This window comes from Rousettus aegyptiacus, unplaced genomic scaffold (genome assembly GCF_014176215.1).
Source record: "Rousettus aegyptiacus isolate mRouAeg1 unplaced genomic scaffold, mRouAeg1.p scaffold_m13_p_5, whole genome shotgun sequence".
NCBI lineage: Eukaryota > Metazoa > Chordata > Mammalia > Chiroptera > Pteropodidae > Rousettus > Rousettus aegyptiacus.
Genome location: NW_023416308.1, coordinates 108,410,633 through 108,435,592, shown reverse-complemented (window position 1 = coordinate 108,435,592; position 24,960 = coordinate 108,410,633). Strand labels below are relative to the sequence as shown.

Genomic DNA, 24,960 nt, shown 5'->3' with positions numbered 1-24,960 from the left:
AGCCTTAAATACAATTTATCTATTTAAAAGTTTTATTACCCAGTATATTGAGAACTAAGTTTTAATAAGACAAAATCTTTGTTAAAACATAAAATGAATTCATCTACGTTCCTTCAAAAGGGCACTAAATCAATTTAACTTTGGGGGCTTTATAGACCCCTTTTGAGAATCTGATGGCAAGACAAGTTCTTTTTTCCAAAAAAATGCACATGTATAGAAATAGTTGGATATAATTTCAGGGGATTCATGGATTTCGTGAAGCACAGCTTAACTCCCTCCTCCCCACATGGTTGAAATGGTCTGAAATGGGGCTGGCCTGAGGAAGAAAGCATTAATCAAGAGAAGAGCTTGAACAGAGGTATAAGTAACAGAGAGCAAGATGGGTTTGAACCATTAAGTATTCCAGTCTTCCGAAGGATTGTGTGTGGATAAGGAAGTAGTATGGTTGGTTGGGGCCAGACCATGAGAGTCTAAATGCAATGCTAGAGCCTGATCTGCTTCTAGTATGCCAGAAATGGCAGCCCCCTCAAGGCTTTTGAGGAGAGGAAGTAACACAGAGTGCTAGGATCTGAATGGTGCTTTATAAAGACAGTTTAGTTGGCATATTGTAGAATAGTTTTGAGTATGAAAAGCAAGGAAGCCAATTAGGTACATGGCAAGAATTCAGGCTTGTGGTCAAGGCTAAAACTCTAGTACAGACATGATTTGCAAATAGTATTAAGATATTTTAAAGGAAGAGCTGACAGGATTTATGGACTGACTGCAGTTTAACAGGGTTTCTGCCAAAAAGCTATAGAGAAAACTAGTTTTAAGGAAAAGTGTAAACAAAAGTATTGAAATAGGAAAGGAGTAGAAGTATTTTTTAAAAACCCAATGTCTTTATTGAGATATAACTCATTTGTAGTGAAATGTACAAATCTTGGGTGTACAGCTCAATATTTTTATATGTTATCTCCCTTATAACCACATACAGACCAAGTTATGGAATTTTAATAATCCAGAAGGCTCCTTTGTGTCCCCTCAGTCGATAAGTCCACCAAAAGGGAACCATTATTCTGACTTCTATTATTATAGATTAGTTTCATCTGTTTGAATTTCTTATAAATGGAATCAAAGAGTATTAACTCTTTTGTGTGTAGCTTCCTTTATTCAACAGTATGCTTATATGTAAGATTCATTTATAATGCTACACATAGTGTTTATTCTTCATTGCTATGTAGCACTCCATTTTATGACTATACCATAATCTTTAAATTCTACTGTTGATAAATATTTGGGTTGTCTCTTGTTTTTAGCTTATTATGTTCTTTTCTTTTTTTTATTTTTTAGCTTATATTCTTGCATGAGTCTTTGGTAGACACAAACACTCACTGCTACCTGACATAAAGCCAGGAGTTTTAATGTTGAGTGACAGAATATACACGTTTAGCTGTAATAGATACTGCAAAACAGTTTTTCCAGAATCTGTACCAATATACACTCCCCACAGCAGGGTATGAGAGTTCCAGTTGCTGCACAGCTGTATCACCACTTCAAGGTTACTGCTAAGTCTTTAATTTTGGCCATCTTGATATGGGTATGGTAGTATCTCATTTAATTTGCATTAAATAGTTAATGATTAAATTAGTGGTTACATGATGACTGCATATCTCCTACTAGCACCTTTTCATGTGTTTATTAGCTATTTGGGTATCTTCTTTTGTGAAGTGCTAGTTAAAACCTTTTGTTCATTTAAAAAATCAGGCTGTCTTTTTCTTACTGAATTGTAGGATTTTTCAAAATATATACAGTAAATTTAAGTACTTTGTTGGATATGTTCTGCAAATATCTTCTCCCAGTCTGTGACTTATCTTTCTTATGGACTGTTCTTTTCATGAAAGTCTGAATATACTAATGGCCAGATCACATATATAAAAATAAAGCTCTGACCCACAACCTGCAGAAACTAGCCCCGGAAGCCAACTTAATAACTCCGCTAACTAGTTCAAGAAGTCAGCCTACTATCTATAGTAATGAGTCAAGGAAGTCAGACTATCTGTAGCAACTAGTCCAAGAAGCCAAACAATAACCCCTATAGAAATTGGCCCCAAACAGCCAGGATTTGATTAATAACTGACAGCAGCCCTAATTTTTGCTCCTGCTTCCAACTTATGACCAACCGTAGAAAGCCAAATATACACCCCTAACCAAGCACACAGGATGCCCCCACTTTCAGTTAGGCTATCTATAGCTTCTCCCTGCCAATTGTCCTAAACCAGAACATACCTTCCCTTTTCTATTACGAAGCTTCCTACTGGTCTATCTGCCTTTGAATGTCTGCCATAAGCTCTGAATAAATGACCTTTACCCATTCTCATTTGGGTGGTCTTTATTTCCACATTAAAAACAGCCTTACTGAAGTATAACTCACAATAAACAGTATATTGGAAGTGTAAGATTTGATAAATTTTGTTATTTATAACTGTAAAAATATCCACACGAAAATAGTAAACATACCCATTATTTCTCAGGTTCTTCATTCCTTGGTAATCCTTCCCTTTGGCCCCTCCTCAATCCCCCATCTCTATACAACCTCTGGTGTGCTTTCTATCACTATAAATCACTATTTGCATTTTCTAGTCCTATATAAATTAAATCATATACTATGCATGCTTTGTTTGGCTTCTTTCACTCAGTATAACTATTTTGACATTTATTCATGTTGTATTCTGTGTCCATAGTTCATTTCTTTTTATTGCTGAGTAGTAGCCTCTTACGGAGTCTTTTTACTTTAACTTTAACATGTCCAATTTATTAACCTTTCCTTAGATGGTTAGCACTCTGTGTTGTTAATAATTTTTTTGCTGATCTCAAAGTTATGAAAACATTCTCCATTTTCTTCTAGAAGCATTATTACCTTTTACATTTAGATTCGTGAACCCTTGCAAATTAATTTCTATACGTGGTTTAAGTTTGAGATTGAAGTTCATTATTTTTAGCCAATCAGTTCAGTTTTCATAGGTGAAGTTAGACACACCTAAAGATCTATCTGAAAATGCCAAGTCTGGAACTGAAGGAAAAAGTTAAGACTGAGGTTAAAGGAGACAGAAGTGGATATTCTCAAAAAAGTAGGTATAAAGCTATAGCAGTAGATGACATCACCAAGGGATAAAATGGAAAACGGAAAATAAGCGACCTTAGGGGAATATCTGCATAAAAGAACTATAAAGAGAAATGCAAGAACTAATCGAATAGGCAAAGTGATTTCTAAGTAGCTTTCATTGAAATAGAAGGGAAATGAAAGTTTTATGATTGAAGGGATGGTCAAACAACATAAAGATCTTGTGGAGGAGGCAAAACTTAACCCATCTTAGGTTTTCAGGTGGGCCTCTTAACAAAAAGATAGATTAACAAAAGGAAAACAGTTTATATACAAGTACAGCACACGTCACCCAGGAGAAATTTAAATAACTCAAGCCGGCATACAACTGCAGCTTATACAGGATCATAAACAAAGAACAATAAATTTGTAGAGCAATGACAGGACAAAAGCACCTTTAGGCATGCATGGGCCACAAAGCCTGGGAAGGTAAACAATGGGAGGAAACTATTAAAGGTTTGTTTGCAGTTCAGGGCTGCTATGTCATGTCTGTGTCCAGTGAAAGGAGAATTTATAACCTGTCTTTAGGCAGACAGGGGGGAGGGTAGAAAGAGGTTCGTCTGCATTCAGTGCTTACTTTCAGCTCAAAATAATTTTTATGTCAAAGAGGCATATTTTGGGGTGACATATTCTGGTTTCCTTCATCCTCAAAAGGTGAGAAAAAGGCCACTGCACTTGACATTATGTTGCTAACGACCTTTGAAAAGATGGTTTCCTAAAGCGCTAGTGAGAAATGGATTCAGCTTCTTCTGAAAAATTAGACAGGAAAAGGGTTAGGCTATTATTCCGTTAAAAGAATTTTCCCTGTAGGATAGGGATATCTGAGCAAATTTATAAGGAGGGGAAGAAACCAATGAAGGAGAAAGAAACGCCTCTGAGAAGAAATAATTGTCACAATAAGATGTCACAAGAGAGTCCACTGTGATCAATAACAGGTTAAAGTCTAAAGTGACCCAAATTATAAAGGACTTATCTTTTGTGGCCTATCACTTGTATGTTGACAGCATTTGAAACACATACCCCCTCAGACCTTCGTAATTTTGGTTAAGAATACTAACAAATGTTAAAGTAAAAATAAAAAGACCTTTTAAAGGGTTAAACAGCTCACAGCCCTGAAGCAACACTGAGGATCTGAGATAAGAATAGTGCCAGAGGACTGTGCAGCTCTTAGTTCACACTGAAGTGGGGAATTGTGTGCCCACCAACCAGAGAATCTACCAATGCAAATATTATAATGGCACAATGACTCTTGTGAATTTGTACCACTGAAAGCGCTAAAATTATGTAACCAGAATTAGTTACTGAGCCAAAAGGGGTGAGGTCTCCACTGGGGAGCAAGTTATCTCTCAGGCATCAGAGCTTGTTGTTCCCTGAGGGCCTAATCTTCATTCTTTAAAATATAAGTGTAATATAATTAAGAACCACAACATAAATGGAGCTGGAGCTGCCATTCCAGAGCAAGTGAATTGCTCATCTTGTTCCTTGAAACTCTGGACTAGGCCAAACCTTTGGACTGGGCTAAACCACAATTGTTTGATAAACAATTATCTTTAAAGTAAGCAAAAATGCTGACATTTTGATCACAAGGGCTGATTATTGTGGACTTTCAATCTGAAGTTAGAATCAGTAACCAATCACATATAGCCAAGGTTAAGCTTAGCTTGTTAGCACCAATAGGATTTTTTTTCTTCTTTTCATGTAATCATTCCTTTCCTTTTACTGTTTTTTTTTTTTGGTTTGTTTTTTTTTTTTAAACCCAACTTTCACTTTGTAATGAGGACACTATTTGGGTTTTTGGTTGGAATCTGAGCTCCTTGAATTACAATTCTTTGACCCCAAATACTTTATTTCCTCTCATTTCAGTTTTTCAACTTTAGGTTAACATAAGATTTATTCTATCTATGCTTTGCTTTTTGTAAAATTTCTCTTTGAGTGCTCCAAGGAATAATAAGAGAAATTTGGTACAAACATAAAAAGAGATATACAACTGAATTCTTTCCTTTTTTTTTCTGCCCTTTACTATACTAGCCAGTTACTAAATCCTTCAAACTCTTGCTTGTACAAAATCCTTTATATTTGCTACATTTTCATTTCCACAGATGCCACCTTACCCAGGTCTCATTTTATATCTGAAACAGACTCACTTGGTTAGTTACTTTACCTTTGAAGAGCATCAGGATATGCCATTCCCAAATATGCCACTATGGCATAAAGATTATTTTAAGATGAAGACATTTGAGATTCAATAAATGTAGAAACCTACTCAGAGCGTCTCTTATCTAAAAACAGAAACTTCTGAGAAAGATTGCCATTAATTCCCATTACAGGTTGACGTCTATTCCCAGGAGAAAGACCAAGAGTACACCTACCATAAATTCCCCTCTCTGGAGGAGTTTCATGGTCATGAAGAAGATGAAAAGACTATTTTGCACCTACATAAACAAATATTATCACAGACTTTTTATCTCCTTTGTTCTCATAAAAACCTATTTGTCTTTCCTAAAGAAACATATTTGTTCTTCCCATAAAAGCCATTTCTCTCTACTCCATGCTCCTACTAAGTTAGGCATATACAGCCCAAATTCTAACCATTTCTTTGAGTTAGTCATCACTGAGCACTCCAGTGGTGTATAGTTTGCAGGCGTTAATAAACTTGTCTTTTCTCTTGCTAATGTGTCTTTGTCAGTTTAATTTGGCCCCCACCTACTGAACCTAAGAGGGTACAGGAAAAGTTTTCCTCCTCAACTCTGTCTTATAAATTATACTGTAAACTTCAGGCAAGCTACTGAAAATAAGCTTAGTAAAGCATTATATCATCATGTTGCTCTTATGCTCCGGAGCTTTCGGCAAACTCCTCAGTCTGACCTTCAAGACTCCTCATGCAAAATCATCAGGGAAAATAGGTGAAGTGATTTTGAAAAGGTAATCAGAGGCCTGCTGGCACTTTCAAGTGAGGTTTTTGTCACCGAAAACAGCAAATAAATGGTAACCCTGGACCAGGTTCCAGTCCGTGCACATACATGCTCAGGAAACTAATTGTATTAGTTCAGTCAAGGTTTTGGGGACAGTTACAAGAGACAGTTTATAAATATAAATCCAAATTATTAATTGGGAAATAAAACTGCCAAGCAGACATAAGAGAAGCAATCAACATGTTACCTTTCTTTAGAGGTCATTTTAGGAAACTAAAATGGTTTCAGATGGTTAACTGGTATCATTCCACTATGAGCTTCATAAACTCTTCTCCACCTCAGGGGCAAGCAAGTTTGAATTTTGTCACCAAGAGTCTAGAAAGCCTTCTTACCTGACAATGTATGTATTTGATTTTCTTTTCTTTAGACTTTGCAGATTACTGCTTATATTAGTTACTGTCACCAACAAGTTATAATCGCCACAATGACTATTCACCTTAAGGGCAGAAATCCCTGGTGGGATGGGATTTAAGGCTATTCATCAGCTGCTGTCAGACAGAGTAAGCCAAAGTAGAGCTTTTCGGTTACCACTAGTATCACCTTAGTTCAAGTCGAGGCCATTTTACTTTTTAGCATTCTAGTCTCTAGATTCTGTTGCAAATTCCTCTATAAGCTTTCACATTTGTTGTCCCTTTCCTGATAATATGCTAAATATGTAAGTTCATCAGAGCCACTTACTACTTTATTAAATATTTTGCCCTAAGGACATAACCCAATTACTATGTATAATCAGATATTTACTAAAAATTCTATGTAGTTCCCAACCACATATAGTTGATTAAATTTAGTGTGTCACCTTTTCTAAAATGGTTTAAGCAGGTCAAAAACATATTTATACATCACAATGCTTCCCACTAATATTGCTGTCCCTACATGTTTCATCAACACCCATTTTCCCCAGACTCATCAATTATAGTTTTTCTTCTCTAAAAACCTCATTAATCAAGGTTTTTCTTCAAGACATTTAACAAATAACAAAAATTATTTATTGGACCTTGAATAGCAGTTTAAATTTAACAACATTCTTTGCACATCATTTTCATTAATAGAAATTCATAACAAATAAACCTTTGAGGTTCCCAAAGTCTTTAGAACATATACAGACTTGTATCATACAGTTTAGTAATATAATGAGTAAAAAACATGTGGTATATAAATACAATGGAATATTATTCAGCCTTAAAAAGGAAGGAAATTCTGACACAAGCTATAATATAGATAAATCTTGAAGACATTATGCTAAGTGAAATAAGCCAGTCACAAAAAAATAAATACTGTATGATTCCTCTTCTATAAGGTACTTATAGAAGTTAAAATCATAGAGGCAGAAAGTATAATGGTGGTTGCCAGGAGCTAGGTGAAGGAGAAAATGGAAAGTAATTATTTAACAGACCCTTTATAGTACTAGAGTTTTAGCTGTACAAAATGAAAAGAGTTATGGGGATGCATGGTGGTGATCTCTGCACTACAATGTGAATGTATTTAATACCACTGAACAACATGAACACTTAAAAATGGTTAATGCAGTAAATTGTTATTCATATTTTAACAACAAAAAAAGATAACATTAAATCAATTCTCATTGTTATGTAGTGGATGTAGATAATGCCAGTACCCAAATATTAGACAGACGATCCTATAATATTGCTCAAGTGTAAATAACATAATTAAAGGAAAAATACGCTTAACTGGATAGGCAAGTTCTCTTGACATTTTACTTATTTTCATATTGAAATGTTAATTTTAAATGAAAAAGTATGAGTTCTACTTAAATAGGCAGATAAAAATATTTACTTCAACTATCTTCCCAATCTCCAATTAAAAGCGCAGAAATACAAAAGCTATAAATAAACTCAGAAGAGGAAACAACGAATGAAAGATGTCAATAAAACATAGAGAGGAAAGTGACTGGTTAAATATAAAGGCTACAATGTTTATTTCTGCTTACTCCTAAGCAAGCAGATTTAACATTATTAAAACTGCAAAAAGGTGGGGGGGCCTAAAAAGCCATATACACATGGACAGGAACAGGCATGGAGATAACAAAATCAAAGTTCTGGAAGATGGAAAGCAGAACAGATAACTGAGCAGAGCAGACCTAATATCCGAGCTAGCAGTGAGGGAATCCCTAAACAAAGCAGGCTCCTCTGAACCAAAGGGCCCAAGAAAGGCTAAGGAATTAGCAGTACCAAATATCTTCTAAAGTAGGGTGGCAGATGAGGCCGAAACAGGATTATGTGAATTTACCCTCTCAGAACACTTTCTCCAGAGAAGTCTCCGATCTCCTGCTGGAGACATGTTTTCGACTCCTTTGGGTAAATACTAAGGAATACAATTGCTGGATCATATGATAAAAGTATATTTAATTATGAAGAAACCTTCAAATTGTCTTCCAAAGTGGCTGTACCATTTTGCATTCTCATCAGCAAGGAATAAAAGTTCCTGATGCTTCATATCCTCAGAAGCATTTGGGGGTCAATGTTTTAGATTGTGGCCATCTTAATTTAATAGGTGTGTAGTGGCACCTCATTGTTATTTTAATTTGTATTTCACTGATGACAAATAATGTTTAAGTATCTTCTCATATGCTTCTTTGCCATCTGTATATCTTTGGTGAGGTATCTGTTAAGGTCTTTGGCTCATTTTTTAATGGGGTTTGCTATTGTATTGTGTTTCAAGATCTTTTTGTATGTTTTAGGTAAGTTTTTTTTTTTTAATTTTTAAAGTAAATATGCTGCGGTAACATTGGTTAATAACGTTATATACATTTCAGGTATAAAACTGTATAATACAGCACCTGTATACTCTACTGTCTGCTCACTATCCAAAGTCTCATCTTTCTATCACCTTGTATTTGACCCCCTTTACCCTGTTGATACTCCTCCAACCCCCATTCCCCTCTGGTAACCACCATCCTGTTGTCTGTATCTATGAGGATAATAGTCTTATCAGATGTGCCTTTTTTAAAAAACGAGTTTATATATGGACTAATCTAACACTGAATAGTTAACATTTCCTTGACTTATTTTAAGGATGAATGTTAGTAACCAAATTCAGTTGTTTTGAGTAACAGCTCTTGGCATATTAACAATATTGTTTTCATATTTACATATAATGCCTATTTCTATTCACATAAACTACAAAATACAACCTCAAACTGATCACAGAGGTAATAACATATTCTGTCTGCAATTAAAAAAACAAACTTGCTGACAAATGCTCAGCACAAACATTATTTTCAAGATCAACAAGGATTTAAATAACACCTTGTACCAATTGTGCTTTTAAATGCTTGTTTGTCATGAAAAAATATGTAGGTCTGGGGAGCACTGAAATTAAAACTGACAATTTTATATTTGCTTCTCCAGCCAACACTGGAGGAGCAGAGACAATCTTTCCTCTCCATAGTCATTTTTTTTTCTGTAGCAAGGATTTTCACATTTTCCCAAAAACTGGTTTCAAAAGCAGCTGTATAATAAATGGGGGTGGAGGTGGAGGGAGAAGGTTAAATACCTCTTTATCGTAGATGGCCAATTAGTAAATATATAACAAATAACAATTATAAAACCATTGAATGAAAGTTTGTTAACAAATAGGACATTTACACTATCTTCCCAAAGATTACTTATTAATTACAAAGAGAAGCCTGGTGGACACAATCGTAACAAAGTAATTAAAACAACTGATTGACATTACATCCCTCATAGTAAAAGGATGTATCACTTATGTAGCTTTCCTGCTAAAACTGTAACACAAATCTAACCACGACACACCATCAGATGAGCTTAAATTGAAAGACAGGGTATTTTACAAAATAATGGGCCTGTACTCTTCAAAAATGTCAACCTTATAAAGAGAAAAAAGGCTAAAGAATTGTTTTAAAATAAAGGTGATTAAAGAAGTATGACTTTCAACAGTTGAGATAAGGTCTGCCTTTAGCCTCTGCCAGAAATATACATGATTTCTCTTTGGAAGAAAATAATGTCATCCAAGCCCACATATTATCTTTATAAGTTTTCATATACAATATCTGGCACATATTAAAATATACTAGGTATTCAAAGAGACAAACCCAAATGACCAAAATCCAACGGAGAGAACAGACATTAGAAACATTGAGTTATCGGACACAGAATTTAAAATATACTTAATACATTCAATTAAATAAAGCAAAAAATTGAGAATTTGACAGAGAATTAGAAACTATAAAAAGAACAAAACAGAAATTCTAGAACTGAAAAACAAAAAACACTAACTGAAGAACTAAAGGAATTTAACAGATTAGACCAACAGAAGATAGAAATACTGAAAGGGAATACAAGCCAAAGGAAATATATCCAGAACAATGTACAGAGAGGTTAAAGGGTAGAAAATAGAGACAACTGCACACGAGACACAAAATAAATATATACTTCTGGGATACTCTGGGGACTGAAATGGCATTATTTAAGGTATTTAATCATACCATGGTAAGAGGTACAAAATAAGACATAAATTTGAGACATTGAGGATACAGGGAAAGGTCTAACATATGTATAATTAGAGTCCGAGAGAGAGAGAGAGAGAGAGAGAGAGAGAGAGAGAGAGAGAGAGAGAGGAAATAGTAGGAGAGAAGCAAAATTAGGAAATATATAACAGAATTTTCATGTCAAGAGATAAAGAAAAATAAAGTAGATAAGTACAGTCTAGCCAGATTAATAGGGAATCCTTGTACACTCTCCTGTAGGTAAATATTTAGGGACATCAATTTGAATATAGAGAGGGAAAGATGAAGTAAAGGGACTAAGAAGCAGAGAGACCAGCAAGGAAGGTAGTTTAGCAATATCAGCATTACTAAATTAATGTGGGATTATTTACACAAAGGATTAAGGTAGCAGCAAAAAAAAATGAAGGGCAAATAATTTCAAAAAGACAACTGAATAACTTGGCAAGAGATCATATAAAAATAACTAGATAATATCTCCAGCCCTTAAAACTGAGAAGTTAGCATCAATTACTGAAAAAATAATTTGTGTTTTCCAACTGTTTTTTTTTTAAAAAAAGCAAGATTGGTTTAATATTTAAAGGAAATAGAATTGTCTAAAGTAACAAAGTAGAGAATACTTAAAATACTTAATCATCTCAACAGGTACAGAAAAAAGTTTTTTAAAATTCAATGTGGACTCATGTTAAATTTATTGGTGAACTATGACTAGAAGATAACGTCTTCAACTTGATAAAGTACGTTTCCAGAAAATCCACGACTAGCTGATATTTAATATTATGGAATGTTTTTATCCTATGATTAGAAATAAAACAAAAAATTTTCACTCATACCATTTCTAATCAAAATAGTACTGTGGTCTTAACCAGTAAAGCAAGAAAATAATAATAATAAAAAAATATATATATTAGAAAGGAAAAGGTGCTGTCTTCATATGCAGGCAAACAAAACACAACATAGTTTTTTAATATTTGGATTCAGGCTTAAAAAGCTCAATTGGTAAATTAGGAACAGGTCACAAAAAAAGTTAAGCACAAGTTCAAGTGAAAACAAAACAGTAATTTTCCCACTTTCAGGTATCGAAGTTACTAAATTCTAAAATCCTGTTTTATATTTAGAAAGTTCTTTGTAGCAAATGATAAATAGAACAAGAAAGTTTAAACAACTGAAATCATCTTCTTACTTAAAAGTTAGGAAGAAAGCTTTGAAAATAAACAGATAAACTTAATTTAAAAAAAAAGAGGAAGAGGAAAGAAAGAAAAAGAAAAGAAAGCAGAAATGGCGATATTTATAACTGAATTCCAGGCCAAAAGTGATGACATGAAATGAGATTAAAAGGGATACTGAGTAACAATAATCTCTGAAAATATAATAGCCATAAACCTTTATACATAAACAATATAGCAATATAATACATGAAGCAAAAATTCCTGGAGATACTAGAAGAACTTGATAAAACTGAAAGTATACCTGAAGATTTAACACACCTATTTGAAAACTCAAGCAGATATATATGAAAACACAGAGGACCTGAATAATAAAACCAAGTCTAATGTACATGGGGCAAGTCACTCAATATTTCTGTAATTCACATTCCTTTCATATAAAATGTTGATAAATAATAATACCTACCTCATAGGATTGTGGTGAGGATTAACTGAGATAGTTCTTATAAAGAGTACTTGCCACATATGAGATTCTCAATAAAGCTTAGTTACATAACTTTACCTTTCACACTCTTCTCTCAGATTCAAGGACACTAGAAATTGATCATGTTCTTTTTAAAATTTTTATAAGAGTTTATTTTAGCCAAACTGATGAGATACTGTGGGGAACAAATGATCTCAAATGCTCCCTGATCATGTTCTTGATCATAAAAAACAGTTCCAAAATGTTATTGCCCATAATACAATAAATCAGAAACAAACAATAAAGTTAGCCACACATATATTAAGAAGCTTTTTAAATAAGCTTTGAAATAAAAATCAGTTACAAATTATCTAAAATTAACAAAATGGAGAATATTTTGACAAAACAAATGAGATAAAGCAAAAGGAGAATTCAGAGGAAAATTTACAGCCTTAAATGTCTTTATAATTTAAAAAGACTTAAATACGTATTCACTTTAAGAAATCAGAAAGTAAAATAAACCAAAAGAAAATAGGAGGTGGGAATAAAGATATAGGCCATGCTTAATTTACTAGGAACAATTCAAAAACCAGTCCAAAGAATAAGGCCAATATCTGGTTTCTTGAAAATTCCAACAGAAACAGATGAAGGGGCAAAAATACCCTTACACTTATATTTAAAACAGGACATCTAAATTCCAACAAGTATTTCTTCACATAATCTCTCTCCTAATAACATAATAGCTGTAGGCAGAAGGAATTGAGGGATAGAGGGGAGGAACAAGACTGGAAAGACTATAAAATGATTTTAACTCTGTATTTCTTTCACATTTGTATGAATCAAAAGTCAAAAGTAAAAGCAGTATTTCCCAAAAATAACAATACTAAGTCATTACTTCTATATTCTTTATTTACCTGTACTTATACTAAGAAGATACTGGTGCGGGACAGTCAATTGTGCTGTTAATTAAGCTGTTTTTCTAAGCAGCGGTGGTTCACAATCTTTTCTCTTGTAACCAAGGGCAGATGGGGGACATCACTAGGGCAAGACAAATTTCCTGTATCACCTACACTGGCATTTAGAGAATTTCTCTAATAAGCTGGCCCACATTTACTTTACATTTAAAAACAATTATTTAAATTTAATCTTAAATCCCTTTAAAGATTTAAAATCCTTTAAAGATTTAAAACCTAAACTTTAAGAAAAGTTTCTAGATTCCCCCAGTGCAAATAGGATAAAATAATCTCTTTTGCATAATTCCTGGCTACAGTGCCTTTATCCTATCAGGGACTGCTTGCAGTTGTTCTCCACAATTTGACAGAGAGGAAGCAAGGACCAGCAACCCCACGCACCCTTCCTTTTATTGAAAATGTTCGTGAAAAAATGATGCCTTACGAAAATTCACCTTACTCAGCTCAACACCCCAAGTTGGAAATTAATCCAAATCATCCACACATACAGTTTAGTTAAGCTTTGTTCAAGAATAAACTTTTAGTAACGTATACATACTTTAAGGCTCTCAAGTCAACATACAAGCCAAAAAAGCCTTAAACAATAATGGTAGCCTGAAAATTAGTTGAACACCCTGCATTTTTTATTCACTGAGTCTCTATACTTTTCTTCCATTCAAAAACAAAACCAAAAAAAAAAAACTTAAGTTGAATAACAAAGGATCATATCAGTGACGAATTTTTTAGACGTATATCCTCTAATCTAACCAGCACTCCAATCAGTGTTATGAATGCAATTATTCATCTCTTCTACAATAAAGTAAAAAATATTTTAAAAGAAATATTTAAAAATGAAGTTTTAGGGATATCTAGGCATAACTAAGACGAAATAACTTCTCTCCAGGTAAAAATTCTGAAACAAATACCTTCTATTCCCATTGGAGCAAAATATAATTGCAGAATATTCAGAATGTACCTTATTGAGTGGCTGCAATATATTCTACAGTGGGTACTTATTCCAAAGTCAAAATTATCCTTGAAAAATCACTTACTTAGTAGGACTCGGGTGTTTGGAAGTTCAAAAGTTAATGCCTTAGGCTACTTTTTGCATTAAGGCTATGGATATCCTGCTCTGAGTCACAGAAATCATAAGCTAATGCAGTTGGGGACAGAAAAGACAATGGGAATAAAAGAGATGTATGGCTCCCACTGTCATACAATTCCGGTATGCTTATGTAGTAGGGTTCCACTGTGCCCAGCTGATTTAGTCCTTAAATAAAACAATTTGGAGTGTTTAGTAGCTAAAAAGCTGCCTTTTGCTTCAATTTTAATAAGCACTCTTTTTAAAAAAATACGAATATACAAGAACTTTTAAGTGTTAAGTACGGTAATGGAAAACCCAGTGGTTTGCAATTTTTATGAAAAATAAATCTCAAAGGTTGCCAGAGCCTTCTTAATTTTATACTCAAAGAGGCATAATTTGAAAATAGTACTTGAATTAACTACATGCATCTTACTATACAGACCAGTATATATGACACTTGCTTCGGCACTTATCATCCACTGTGTATTAAAAATGTTAATTCGGGATTCCATTCCACAAGCATTTATTTATAAGACTTCTGCTCAGCTGAAATTGGATTTGAAAACAAAAATCTTATAATTTAGTTGGAGTCACAATATTCAAACATGAAAAGAATTAACACTTATAAAACACACGAAAATCTGGAAGTTAATTTAGTGTAAAGGGAGGGTCTGTTGTTTCTTATTATTGTACATCTTCTATTGAAGGTGTTCCAATAAATTCTACCACTTTATGAGTTTTAAACTAAATATAATAAGAAAATAGGTGCTTTTTCCCTTTAATAGTCATTCATTCATATCCCTTTCTCTCTCTCTCTCTCTCTCTCTCTCTCTCTCTCTCTCTCTCTCTCTCTCTCTGGCAGTGGTATGTCCAGAAAAGGAAGAAATACTGAAAGTAAAATGCTAAGCAGTTTGACTAGGCAAACTGGGCACTAACTGACCGGGAAAGTGAAAACTGAGATGAGTTAGTAGTGATGAGCCCAAGAAGATGCTTAGCCACTTACCCAGAGATTTACTTAATGAGAATGGATCGCAGGTTTCCACAGGTCGTTCCACTGCCAGTAAGAAGACAGTCGTGAACCTTGGGTCCCTTTTTTCACTAGTCAACAGTCACCCTCACCTACACGCGGAGTACATATTTGGCACTCAACAAATCTTGATTGAATGAAAACCTACCTCACTCACACTGGTGCCCAACCCCGAAGTTATGGACCTACAAATTATCTCCAAAAAGCCTTAGGACTCGACCCAAAGAACTGAGAAGGTGAAGGTAAAAGCTCAGGGGATCTCTGTTATGATTGGGAGCCATTAAGGGGGGGGGCCAATGAGGCCTACACCAACCCGACTCTCCAAAGATAGCTCAGGAGTCGGAACTGCAACTGGTCGGCTTCAGCTTCCCAAAGAGGTACCTGACGGGCCGCACGTCCACAGCCTCCCACCCGGGGGCGCTGAGAGATGTGGGGGTGTCTCCTCTAAAGTTAGTACCTGCGAAGCTGCGACACAGACAGTGGCTCGGGGCTCTCATTACGGAGGCCGGGGCCTGGGGCCGGCCAGCTGCGCCTCCTAGCTGAGGGTTCCGCGCGGGGCTGCAGTGACAGCACGGGTCGCGGATAGACACTTCACGCCTCAGGGGTGGCTCGCGGCTCGCAGGCCCCGGGCGTTTAGCTTTCAGGACTGAGCGAGCTGTCGCACTCACGTCGACGGGAGCTCCTCAACCGTCGCCTTACCGCTCAGGCGGTCACTCCTGCCTTAAGCCTTGCAGCCGGTCGCTTCCCGGCGCCGCCATCGTTAGTGTTTGTTTTCATCCGCTTCGATGAAGGCGGTGGGGTGGAAGAGGGCTACGGGGGAAATACTGCTGTCTAACCTCGGCCGCACTTTCGCTACGCATGAACGTCCTATTTAATCTCTTTCCTCTTCGAGATTTCTAGAAAAATTGGCTTCCTGCCTGTATAGAGCTTCCTGGCCAATTTTTTTTCAAGCGTCTAAGAAAAGAAAAACGTAAATGAAGAGGCCTTTAAAACAGCGAGAACGTTTGGGCTGCGTGTGGAATGTGCGCCGGCGAACCTGCGGTCGCCGCGACAGAGGCAGCGAGGACGCGGCGTGGGGCGGACGCTGACGCAGTGGGGCGGTGCCTGTGCTGAGCACCGTGGCGGCTTGTGTGCGACTGCCGGTTCCGGAGGAGGGCAGGACCTGGATGGGTGGGTGGGAAGTGCGGCTGGTAACCCGGTAGCCTCCGAGAGGTGGGTGACTGGTTTTAGCTGACCTTGAGTGGCCGGCGCAGTCAGACTTCCGGAACATTTCTTGTTCCGTAGTTAAGGTGCCTCTTAGAAGCGGCGGAGTCGCCTCCTAACCTTAACTATCCCATACTCTTCTTCCGCGCCTTCCTTCCTTCCAACCTGTGGGTCTTCCCTACTTCCTCAGCATCGCAAGTCTTAGAGCACACAGTTTACGTCCATCGGGCCCGGTTGTGGGCGGTGTTTTTGCCCTTCCTCCCTTGTTAGACTGGTTGGAGCACCTCTCGCATCCATCCTATACTTACCAGGTGGAGCCGGAGGGCTTTGAGTAACGAAACCCGCAGTGACTAAATTCCTGCCCTGGGTGGTTATGACCTATGTCAGCTGCTTCATGGCCTGGATAGTTAGGAGCAGACCTCATTTACTTTGTGGATAATTATGCCAACACTTCCATTAATCTTTTGCTCTTCTCAGTACAGATGCCAGGCATTAAATGAGCCACCGAAATTCAACTCCCATTGTCCTTGAATCCAAAAACAAGACTGTCTTGCGCAGCCATGAATTAGTGGAGAAAAAACCAGAGTTACAGGTATAGCATCTTTTGCTTGAACAAAATGGAAATTTGAGAAAAGGAATTTTGTAGCCCTTGAATCACTTTAAAGTCTTTGGTTATGTTTCTAATTTTTTTTTTTTTAACTTTTACAGAGAGAAGATTATAAATGCCAGAGTCGTTTAACATGGTTGTTGCCGAATTCTGACATTTCTTTAAATACCTTCTTGCACCAACATCTTCACTGGAAAGAGTTTAGGAAAAGTAGCAGAAGGAAGGAGAGTCAATATTTACATGTACCATGGCTATACCGATAACAGTGCTTGACTGTGATCTCTTATTGTATGGCCGAGGTCACCGGACATTGGACCGTTTTAAACTGGATGATGTGACCGATGACTACTTGATGTCTGTTTATGGTTTTCCTCGACAGTTCATTTATTACTTGGTAGAGCTCTTGGGGGCAAGTCTTTCTAGACCTACTCAGAGATCTAGAGCTATTAGCCCAGAGACACAGATCCTTGCAGCACTGGGCTTCTATACCTCAGGTTCCTTCCAGACTCGGATGGGAGATGCTATTGGAATCAGTCAGGCATCTATGAGTCGATGTGTTGCCAATGTCACCGAAGCACTTGTGGAAAGAGCCTCACAGTTCATTCATTTTCCAGCTGATGAAGCCTCCGTGCAGGCTCTGAAGGATGAATTCTTTGCTTTGGCAGGGATGCCAGGGGTAATAGGGGTGGTTGACTGTATCCATGTGGCAATCAAGGCACCAAATGCTGAAGACCTCTCCTATGTGAACCGCAAAGGTCTGCATTCTTTAAACTGCCTAATGGTGTGTGATATCAGAGGGGCACTAATGACTGTGGAGACAAACTGGCCGGGCAGCCTACAGGACTATGCTGTGCTGCAGCAATCTTCTCTCAGTAGTCAGTTTGAAGCCGGGATGCACAAAGATAGCTGGCTGCTTGGTAAGTTTTGTAGGGGGAAATGCTTCATTTTGTAGCCATAGAAAAATTAGAATGAAATATGGCAGTCTATAGACTTTAGTCTCAGTCCTGTCCTTTTTTTTTTTTTTTTTTTACTGAGACCTCAAGTGAGAACTCTGAGCTGTAATTTTTTTAAATCAGCATTTAAAAAATATATTAAAGTTTAAAAGCATATTACTTGACCTAGATCTTCTAAGAGTTTATATTGGAGGTGCATGTTCATAAATATGAGCATTGGTGATATAAAACAAAATTACATATAAGAATTTGCATTATAATACTGTTTGTAGTTGAAAACCAGAAGCCTGCAAAAATATTCCCTTTAAATATAACCAAAATACTTATCAGTAGATCTGGCTAAATATAGTACATCCATGCAATTAAGCCTTATTTTAATCATCTGTAAAATGGTGAAAAAAATGTCAACAGCAGTAATACCTGTTGTTAGGGATAGGTAATATATAGGAAAGTTCACTATAGAGTATTGTATAAATATGAGATATTATTTTTCCGTTGGTGATTGTCTCTATATGAAAAAGATAGTAGACCATACAGTTATAGGAACTCACTTCACAGATCTGCCCAAGTGCCATTGGAAAGACAGGTGTAGTGATATGAGTAGGACAAGAACCCATTCATAGTGAGCCTTGCATTTAGTTAACAGTGATAAAACCCTTGAGCCTGGCAGCTTAGTTTTGTTGGCTTGTTTGTGTGTTTTAAAGTACTGCTCTGATGTGAGCAACAGGAGTTATCTTGTACACAACATGATGTGAGAGATGATACGTTAAGGATTGGAGGAGTTCTCTTTCAAAACCACTAATCATATGTGTACTGTACATATTCATAACACACTGTTTAACATGTAATAGACACCCAGGAATTATTTCTCTTTAATGGGTTTTGTTGCTCTTTAATGTGCTCACTGATTCGTGAAAGAGAAACCTCCCTGTCGAGTAGGAAGAGACTGCTGTCGCACTGATTGGTTTGGCACTGCCAGGGTGCCATGTGTAACATCTTGAAACTTAATGATTTTCTTGAGTTATTGCTTCTACATACTGTTTGCAGTGCACCACCACCTTTTCACTTTACCGGACCTTTATCTTAATCCCACCTTGTGCTTACTTTGAACTTTCAAATTTTCCACAACTCACACCAAGAAGTGAAGGAAAGTTGATTTTACAAGTGTCTCTTCTAGCTACTTCTTCCACAGCTGTGGAGTACTTGAGTTCCAAGCTCATTTCTTGTGAAATCACTTTGGAACCCTCACTATAAAGGCATCTAAAATATACTGAGCATTTAGAATTTATCAAGCAATGTTGTAAGCATTTTGCATTGGGATCCTTATAAAACTCTTAACTTTTAAGGAAGTTATATACTAATATTAATATATTTACACATGAGGAAATTAAGGCACAGACTATTTAAGTTACTATGTTCAAGTTTTAAAGCTAGATCATATGAGAAATTATTTGGCAGATATTTTTATTTTTTTCAGGACTTCGAGGTCGTGTAGGAATTACTGATTTTCTTTCTCTTCACATCTTGGCACCTCAGATTCAGTTGGAATCATGGCTTTAAAGTAGTTTTTGAGTCGTTTACAGGACATAGTTGAAAATAAGTAAAAACTCTGGCAAATTTTTATATATGTTTCTGATTCGCCTCTTTACAGGAAGAGTGGAAGTGGGAGAGATGGATATTGCAGTAACATTTAACAAATGTTTATGAAGCCCAGTTTTGGTACCAGGCTACATGCTAGGCACTAAGGATAGGGAAGGTAGACCCAAGTGGAAATTGATTTTCTTGGTACTATCAGTTCTGGCACATACCTGTTGGAAAGCCTCCATGAATTCTAACAGGAAATGTAGTTTGAAGACCCCTGAACTAGTATTGTGTTTTGCAAATTTTCCAGATCAAAAGAGTCATCTGGAGATTTATTAAAAACGTATATCACTGGGCCCTACTTCAAACTTTGGGAGTGGTAATTTTCAAGGAAAGAATCTAGACATCCATTTTTAAGAGGTGCCCTAAATGATTCATCCTAATACATAAGTTTGGGAAACACTGGTCTTTAGAGAATGTGTGGACAAAGGGGTAATGAATGTAGGGGAAGAGTGGCAAGATTATGAGGAATGAAAATATGTTAAAAAAAAAAAAAGATGGCTAGTTGTATCTTGATACCATTAGATTTGTGGAATAGTTCTAGATTTGTCAAATCTAGGATTGGCTGTGATTCCCTTTTTGTTTGTTTAGCATATTTTACTGTGGGTGTCATCCCTTCATGTCTTCATTCTCATCTGTCACTTCAGAGTGCATTACCCAATTCTCCATCTCTAAATATAACTGTTCCTACAAACAATTCAGCTGAGTTATTTCTTCAGCTCTTGGTCTAGTCTTGTTAAGCAGCTTTGGTAAGATCTGCCAGAATGTCTTGTGGATGACTGATCATGTAAGCAATTGTAATCTGTTTAGCAATTCGGATCCTAATCCCCTCCTGAGTGTGTCTGTCTTCCAGTAGTGTTTGGATTGTAACCGGTTATAACCAGTTAATGACCATGGAGTATTTTATAAAAGTTCTACATTAACTAGTTTGTTCTGTATGTCTCCCCTATTTAAGGCCCTTACTGTTTCTCAGAAATGTTGGACAAATATCATTTGGTATCTCTTTTACAGAATTACACTATTGTTTTTGTGATTCTGAGTCTGATATTAGCATTAGTGACTAGCTTCTTCCCTTTCCTTTGCCTGACATATTAAAGGATGGCTGATTGTTTTGATATTCTCGTTTGTAAAATGAGTTCAATAATATCCAACCTGGCAGAATTTGGATTGGATAATAAGAGATAATATTTTTAAATTACCTAGCACAGTGCATACTGCACAGTAGGTATTCAGTGAGGCAAAGATATTATTTTAATTATTTACAACATCGATTATTTAAATGTAGTATTTAGTAGTGGTGAGTTCAGTTAAGATATAGGTTGTACTTAGGGCAAATAGGAAAAAAGTCAACCAAATTAAAATTTGAAATTTTTATGAGATTTCTTAGATATTTCAAGTATATCCAGTACACCTGAAATTAATGTTGTATGTCAATTATATCCCAATAAAAAATTTTAATTAAAAACTATTAAAAACAAAGTTAATCCAGTTCTCGGAACTGTAAGCTTCTAAAAGAGAAGAATACTATATGTTTTGGAACAGTGCCGAACCCTCTCTGAACAGTCCATAACTATTTACTGAAATTGCTGTTGGGTCAGGAACACAGCAATTGTGCAAGTTGGTACTCCTAGGTACTTTTTATCTCAGTTCTAAGAGGTTATGCTTCCGTGTGAGACATTTTTTCTGCCAGGTGTAGTGAGTCAGGACAATTAAACATTATAGAAACATCGTACTGTTGTGTTAGGTCATTGTACCCCAGTTTTGCATTTTGTTTTAGCACTTCCCAGGAACATTTGATAAGGAAGTCACTTAAGGGAAATGCTTCATGTGTATTATTTTAATTGATTTCTGATTTTGTTTCCTCATCACTGACTATTACTTTTGCATCATTATATTAATGCTTTCTTTGTTAATGTGAAATTCTACCAGTTCCTCTGTTTTAAAGTCATTCTTTCAGTGAACGTTGTATTAAGGAAGGCAGAACACGTGAATTCTGATGTCTACCACAGATGCTAGCACGTTTATTTTTCTTAGCACTGGGAGAAAGAATTATCTGAAATCCCCAGGTAGCGCTTTCAGATCTGACATTTTTAATGGTAAAGTTAGAAATTGTTTTCATAAGTGTTTTTGAGATCTTGTGTCAGAATTCTCTCTCTTGTGCACATTTGCTCTTTCAAGATTTTGAATATTGGCTTGCTATGGGATAGTTTTTACTAAACTTTTATTATAGAAAAATATCTCTAAGCTTAGAAAATCTAGGAATTTTATTTCCTCCAGAGCCGTACCTTTTCAGACTTGGCTTTCTTTAGCTATCAGTCTTGTTCTCTGTTGGTTTTAACCAAGGATGTTCCCAGCAAAAACTCACACCTACCTGCTTATGACTATGGCATGCTTTCTCTTCACCACAGCATTCCCTTTCCTTCTTGATTTTTCTGGTGTGCTTTGGCTCCAGAGGCTGTTGCATTTTCTAGTTCATTCTCTTTATATTCCTGGATTTTCCTTTCTGTTTGTATTCTAGTTATAATCACTCGTGATTTCTTTGGGCCTTCCTCACAGGTGACAGTTCCTTCTTTCTCCGTACCTGGCTCATGACCCCACTTCACATTCCTGAAACTCCAGCCGAATATCGCTATAATATGGCCCATTCTGCGATTCACAGTGTGATCGAGAAGACTTTCCGAACCCTCTGCTCCCGATTCCGCTGCCTGGATGGATCCAAGGGGGCACTGCAGTACTCACCGGAGAAGTCCAGCCATATCATCCTGGCTTGTTGTGTCCTCCACAACATTTCCCTGGAACATGGGATGGATGTTTGGTCCTCTCCAATGACAGGACCCATGGAACAGCCCCCTGAGGAAGAGTATGAACATATGGAGTCCCTGGACCCAGAGGCTGATCGTATTCGTCAGGAGCTGATGCTCACTCATTTTAGCTAATGTGGAAAGTGAGGAGGAGGGAAACTTTCCAGAAAGAGTTGTGCAAAGTTCCTCCCTCATCACCCCCTATACAATTCCATCATTTAGCATGACTGTGTGGACACTTGTCACAAATAGACATTTAATCTGTGTGTTTTACAAGGGTTGGAGCTATGCCAGAATATCTTTATTCGTTTGCAATTTTATTAACTAAACCAAAACCAAGACAACTGTTCCCTACTATGCATTAGACTCCAGGCTGAACACCACTCATGTGAAAGCTCACTGGTTGTAGACATTTGTGATCATACCTACAAAATTAAAGCAAAGGGGGAAATGGTATCTAGCCAGGATACCTTTTTTATTTGTTTCAATTATTTGGACATTTCAAATGAAAATAATATTTACTTGTCCTGAATTACTTGGATGGCATTTCAGCTTTTCTATTTTGCTGCCTATAGGAATAATTTGAGACAAGTGTAAAAAGTGAATTTAAGTTGGGGAATGGTCTTCTGACATAAGTAAATGACTACTAATCTGAGTTTGCAGCTTTGTATTTTTAAGAGGATGTTAGGGACAGTCTGAAACCTCCATCTTTAGTCTTTCTGCAATAATGGTACTATGACCTGGACTTAGTTGCTAGGGAGAACATCTGGACTCCAACTCCTATTTCCAACCCTGAGTCAGAGTTAGATACTAAGTGGATTTAAAAACACAATCAGCTTAAAGAAGACAAGTATAGATAAAGTAGCAAGCTTACATTTTGCAGGAGCTCTAAAGACCCCGATAGGTTGATAGAGGAGATGTATCCAAGTTTTGACAGCTTACATTTAAATAGGTCACATTAGATCACATTTCTTATGATTATGGTGTTAGAATGTCTGGCCATTCAGCTTTGATATTCTTTATATAGAAGGAAGATTTAGAGAATAAAGAAGGCATATGAAAGTATTAGAAAGGAGAAGTAAGAAGAATATAATTTCATTTGAAACGAATTTTGGAGTTAGACCTACTTGAAAATCTTATGTACAAAGTGATGGACAGAATTTGCGAGAAAATGATCTCCCACCACGTCTTGTTCTAAAATTGTACTAATATAAAAATAAACTGATTGGAATAATGAAAGTGTAAATTAGGTTCACACATTTGTGCCATTGCTGGGACAAAAAGAGACTTTCCTGAGGATTGTCTTGTTCCCAGTTTTTCATGTACTCACCATGTGATGCCTCTGAATTGTCCTCTTGGATCATTTCCTACCTGCCTTTGGCAGCGTTGAACTGGTGATATTCAAAGTAAAGAAGTGAACAGCTGATGACAGAGAAGTTTGGAAATAAATTGAGGGTGACTCATCCTCAAGATTAAACACAATTATGGATTATTATCTGCTGTTTATTTCTACTCCAAATGCTATTTCCCATCATCATCCGCTCTATAAAGAGTGGGTCCATTTGGCATGAGGTTGAATTAATGTGTCATTGAGATGGCAGAGGACAACAAAAAGGTGACTGAAAACTTTAGCTCTATTCATTGTGCGGTAGAGGTGCCCTGTTATATTTTTTTTAATTTGTAAAGTTTAACTTATGACTCAAGCTTGCTTAGTCTTCTCATTCATAAGGCAGTATTTTGACTCTCACGGTCTTTACAAGTTTCCTGAGATGGAGATTTTTCCCTATAAAGTTTTGGTTCTGAGTATTGTATGAGGAAAGGATTACTACCACACATATGTTATAAGTAGCAAGGTAGAGTGTGGCCTTGGGAAGTGCCTAGTATTTTAGCCTAAAATAAGCTACATTAAAGGAAAATTGGAGTTTTCACAACTTAACTCACCAGATAGTGACATGAAGGCTGAGTGGGAAGGACAGTCTTGGAGAGATTTCAAAAGTAATTTCAAGTCTATCACTTGCACACTGAAGATGATTTCTAAGTGCTGAACTGACCAAACATTGACTGGCAGTGTTTTTCCCCGGGAGCATTTTATTTCCTAATAATTCTACAGAGTAACTGTTCAAATATTTTCCTTTAATCTCTTTTTGACCTGGATTTTTACAGGCCAAGATTTTTTCAGTTCACAGTTATGCTTTCCCCAAAATGATCCAGGGAAGGGATCAGGGTCTGTACTTTCAAATAGCCAAGAATTTGCTCATAGAATCTTTTTCTAAGTGCCTGAGAGTTCTCTTCTTGAGGCTCTTATTGTGGTTTTATAATGTCTTCCTGGTACAGTTTTGGGCAAGAGTCAAGAATTTGCCTGTCTTATGTAAGCCTCATCTTCCCATAGATGACCATCTGACCAGCATGAGTTTTTCAGATTTGCCCTTAGATATTTCAAGATAGCAAAGTCTGAGGGTATGTTAAAGGAA

General features: G+C 36.5%; 2 protein-coding genes across 17 annotated transcripts in view; one reads left to right on the top strand and one right to left on the bottom strand.

Annotated features, from left to right (window-relative positions):
- The window catches only part of ATG13 (autophagy related 13), a 41,045-nt gene extending 24,787 nt beyond the window's left edge, over window positions 1–16,258 (bottom strand). Inside the window, exons 1-3 of one of the 13 annotated variants that reach the window (XM_036220627.1) lie at window positions 15,742–16,258; window positions 15,261–15,376; window positions 13,138–13,261 (exon numbers count right to left, since the gene is read on the bottom strand). The gene's annotated coding sequence lies outside the window, so the exon portion shown is untranslated. The other 12 variants (XM_016146719.2, XM_036220626.1, XM_016146717.2 and 9 more) reach the window with 12 other exon arrangements.
- Window positions 16,259–16,368: 110 nt separating this feature from the next.
- HARBI1 (harbinger transposase derived 1) lies at window positions 16,369–23,971 on the top strand. 4 transcript variants are annotated; one of them, XM_016146728.2, is made up of 4 exons: window positions 16,369–16,496; window positions 16,970–17,079; window positions 17,196–18,011; window positions 22,245–23,971. In XM_016146728.2, the coding sequence occupies exons 3-4, from the start codon at window positions 17,342–17,344 to the stop codon at window positions 22,622–22,624; spliced, it is 1,050 nt and encodes a 349-aa protein (XP_016002214.1). In that variant the 5' UTR covers window positions 16,369–16,496; window positions 16,970–17,079; window positions 17,196–17,341; the 3' UTR covers window positions 22,625–23,971. The 4 variants fall into 4 exon arrangements, with proteins under 4 accessions (XP_016002214.1, XP_016002215.1, XP_016002216.1 ...); XM_016146729.2 differs by having other exon boundaries at window positions 16,398–16,496; window positions 16,965–17,079; window positions 22,245–22,833; XM_016146730.2 differs by lacking the exon at window positions 16,369–16,496 and adding an exon at window positions 16,510–16,654 and having other exon boundaries at window positions 22,245–22,833.
- The last annotated feature ends 989 nt before the right edge of the window (window positions 23,972–24,960 follow it).

What these genes read in the sequence shown, in the direction of transcription:
- HARBI1 (XM_016146728.2), top strand. Translation starts at nt 17,342, where the DNA reads ATGGCTATACCGATAACAGTGCTTGACTGTGATCTCTTATTGTATGGC. An exon ending in CAAAGATAGCTGGCTGCTTG is followed by an intron (nt 18,012 to 22,244) that starts GTAAGTTTTGTA and finishes CCTTCCTCACAG; the next exon opens with GTGACAGTTCCTTCTTTCTC.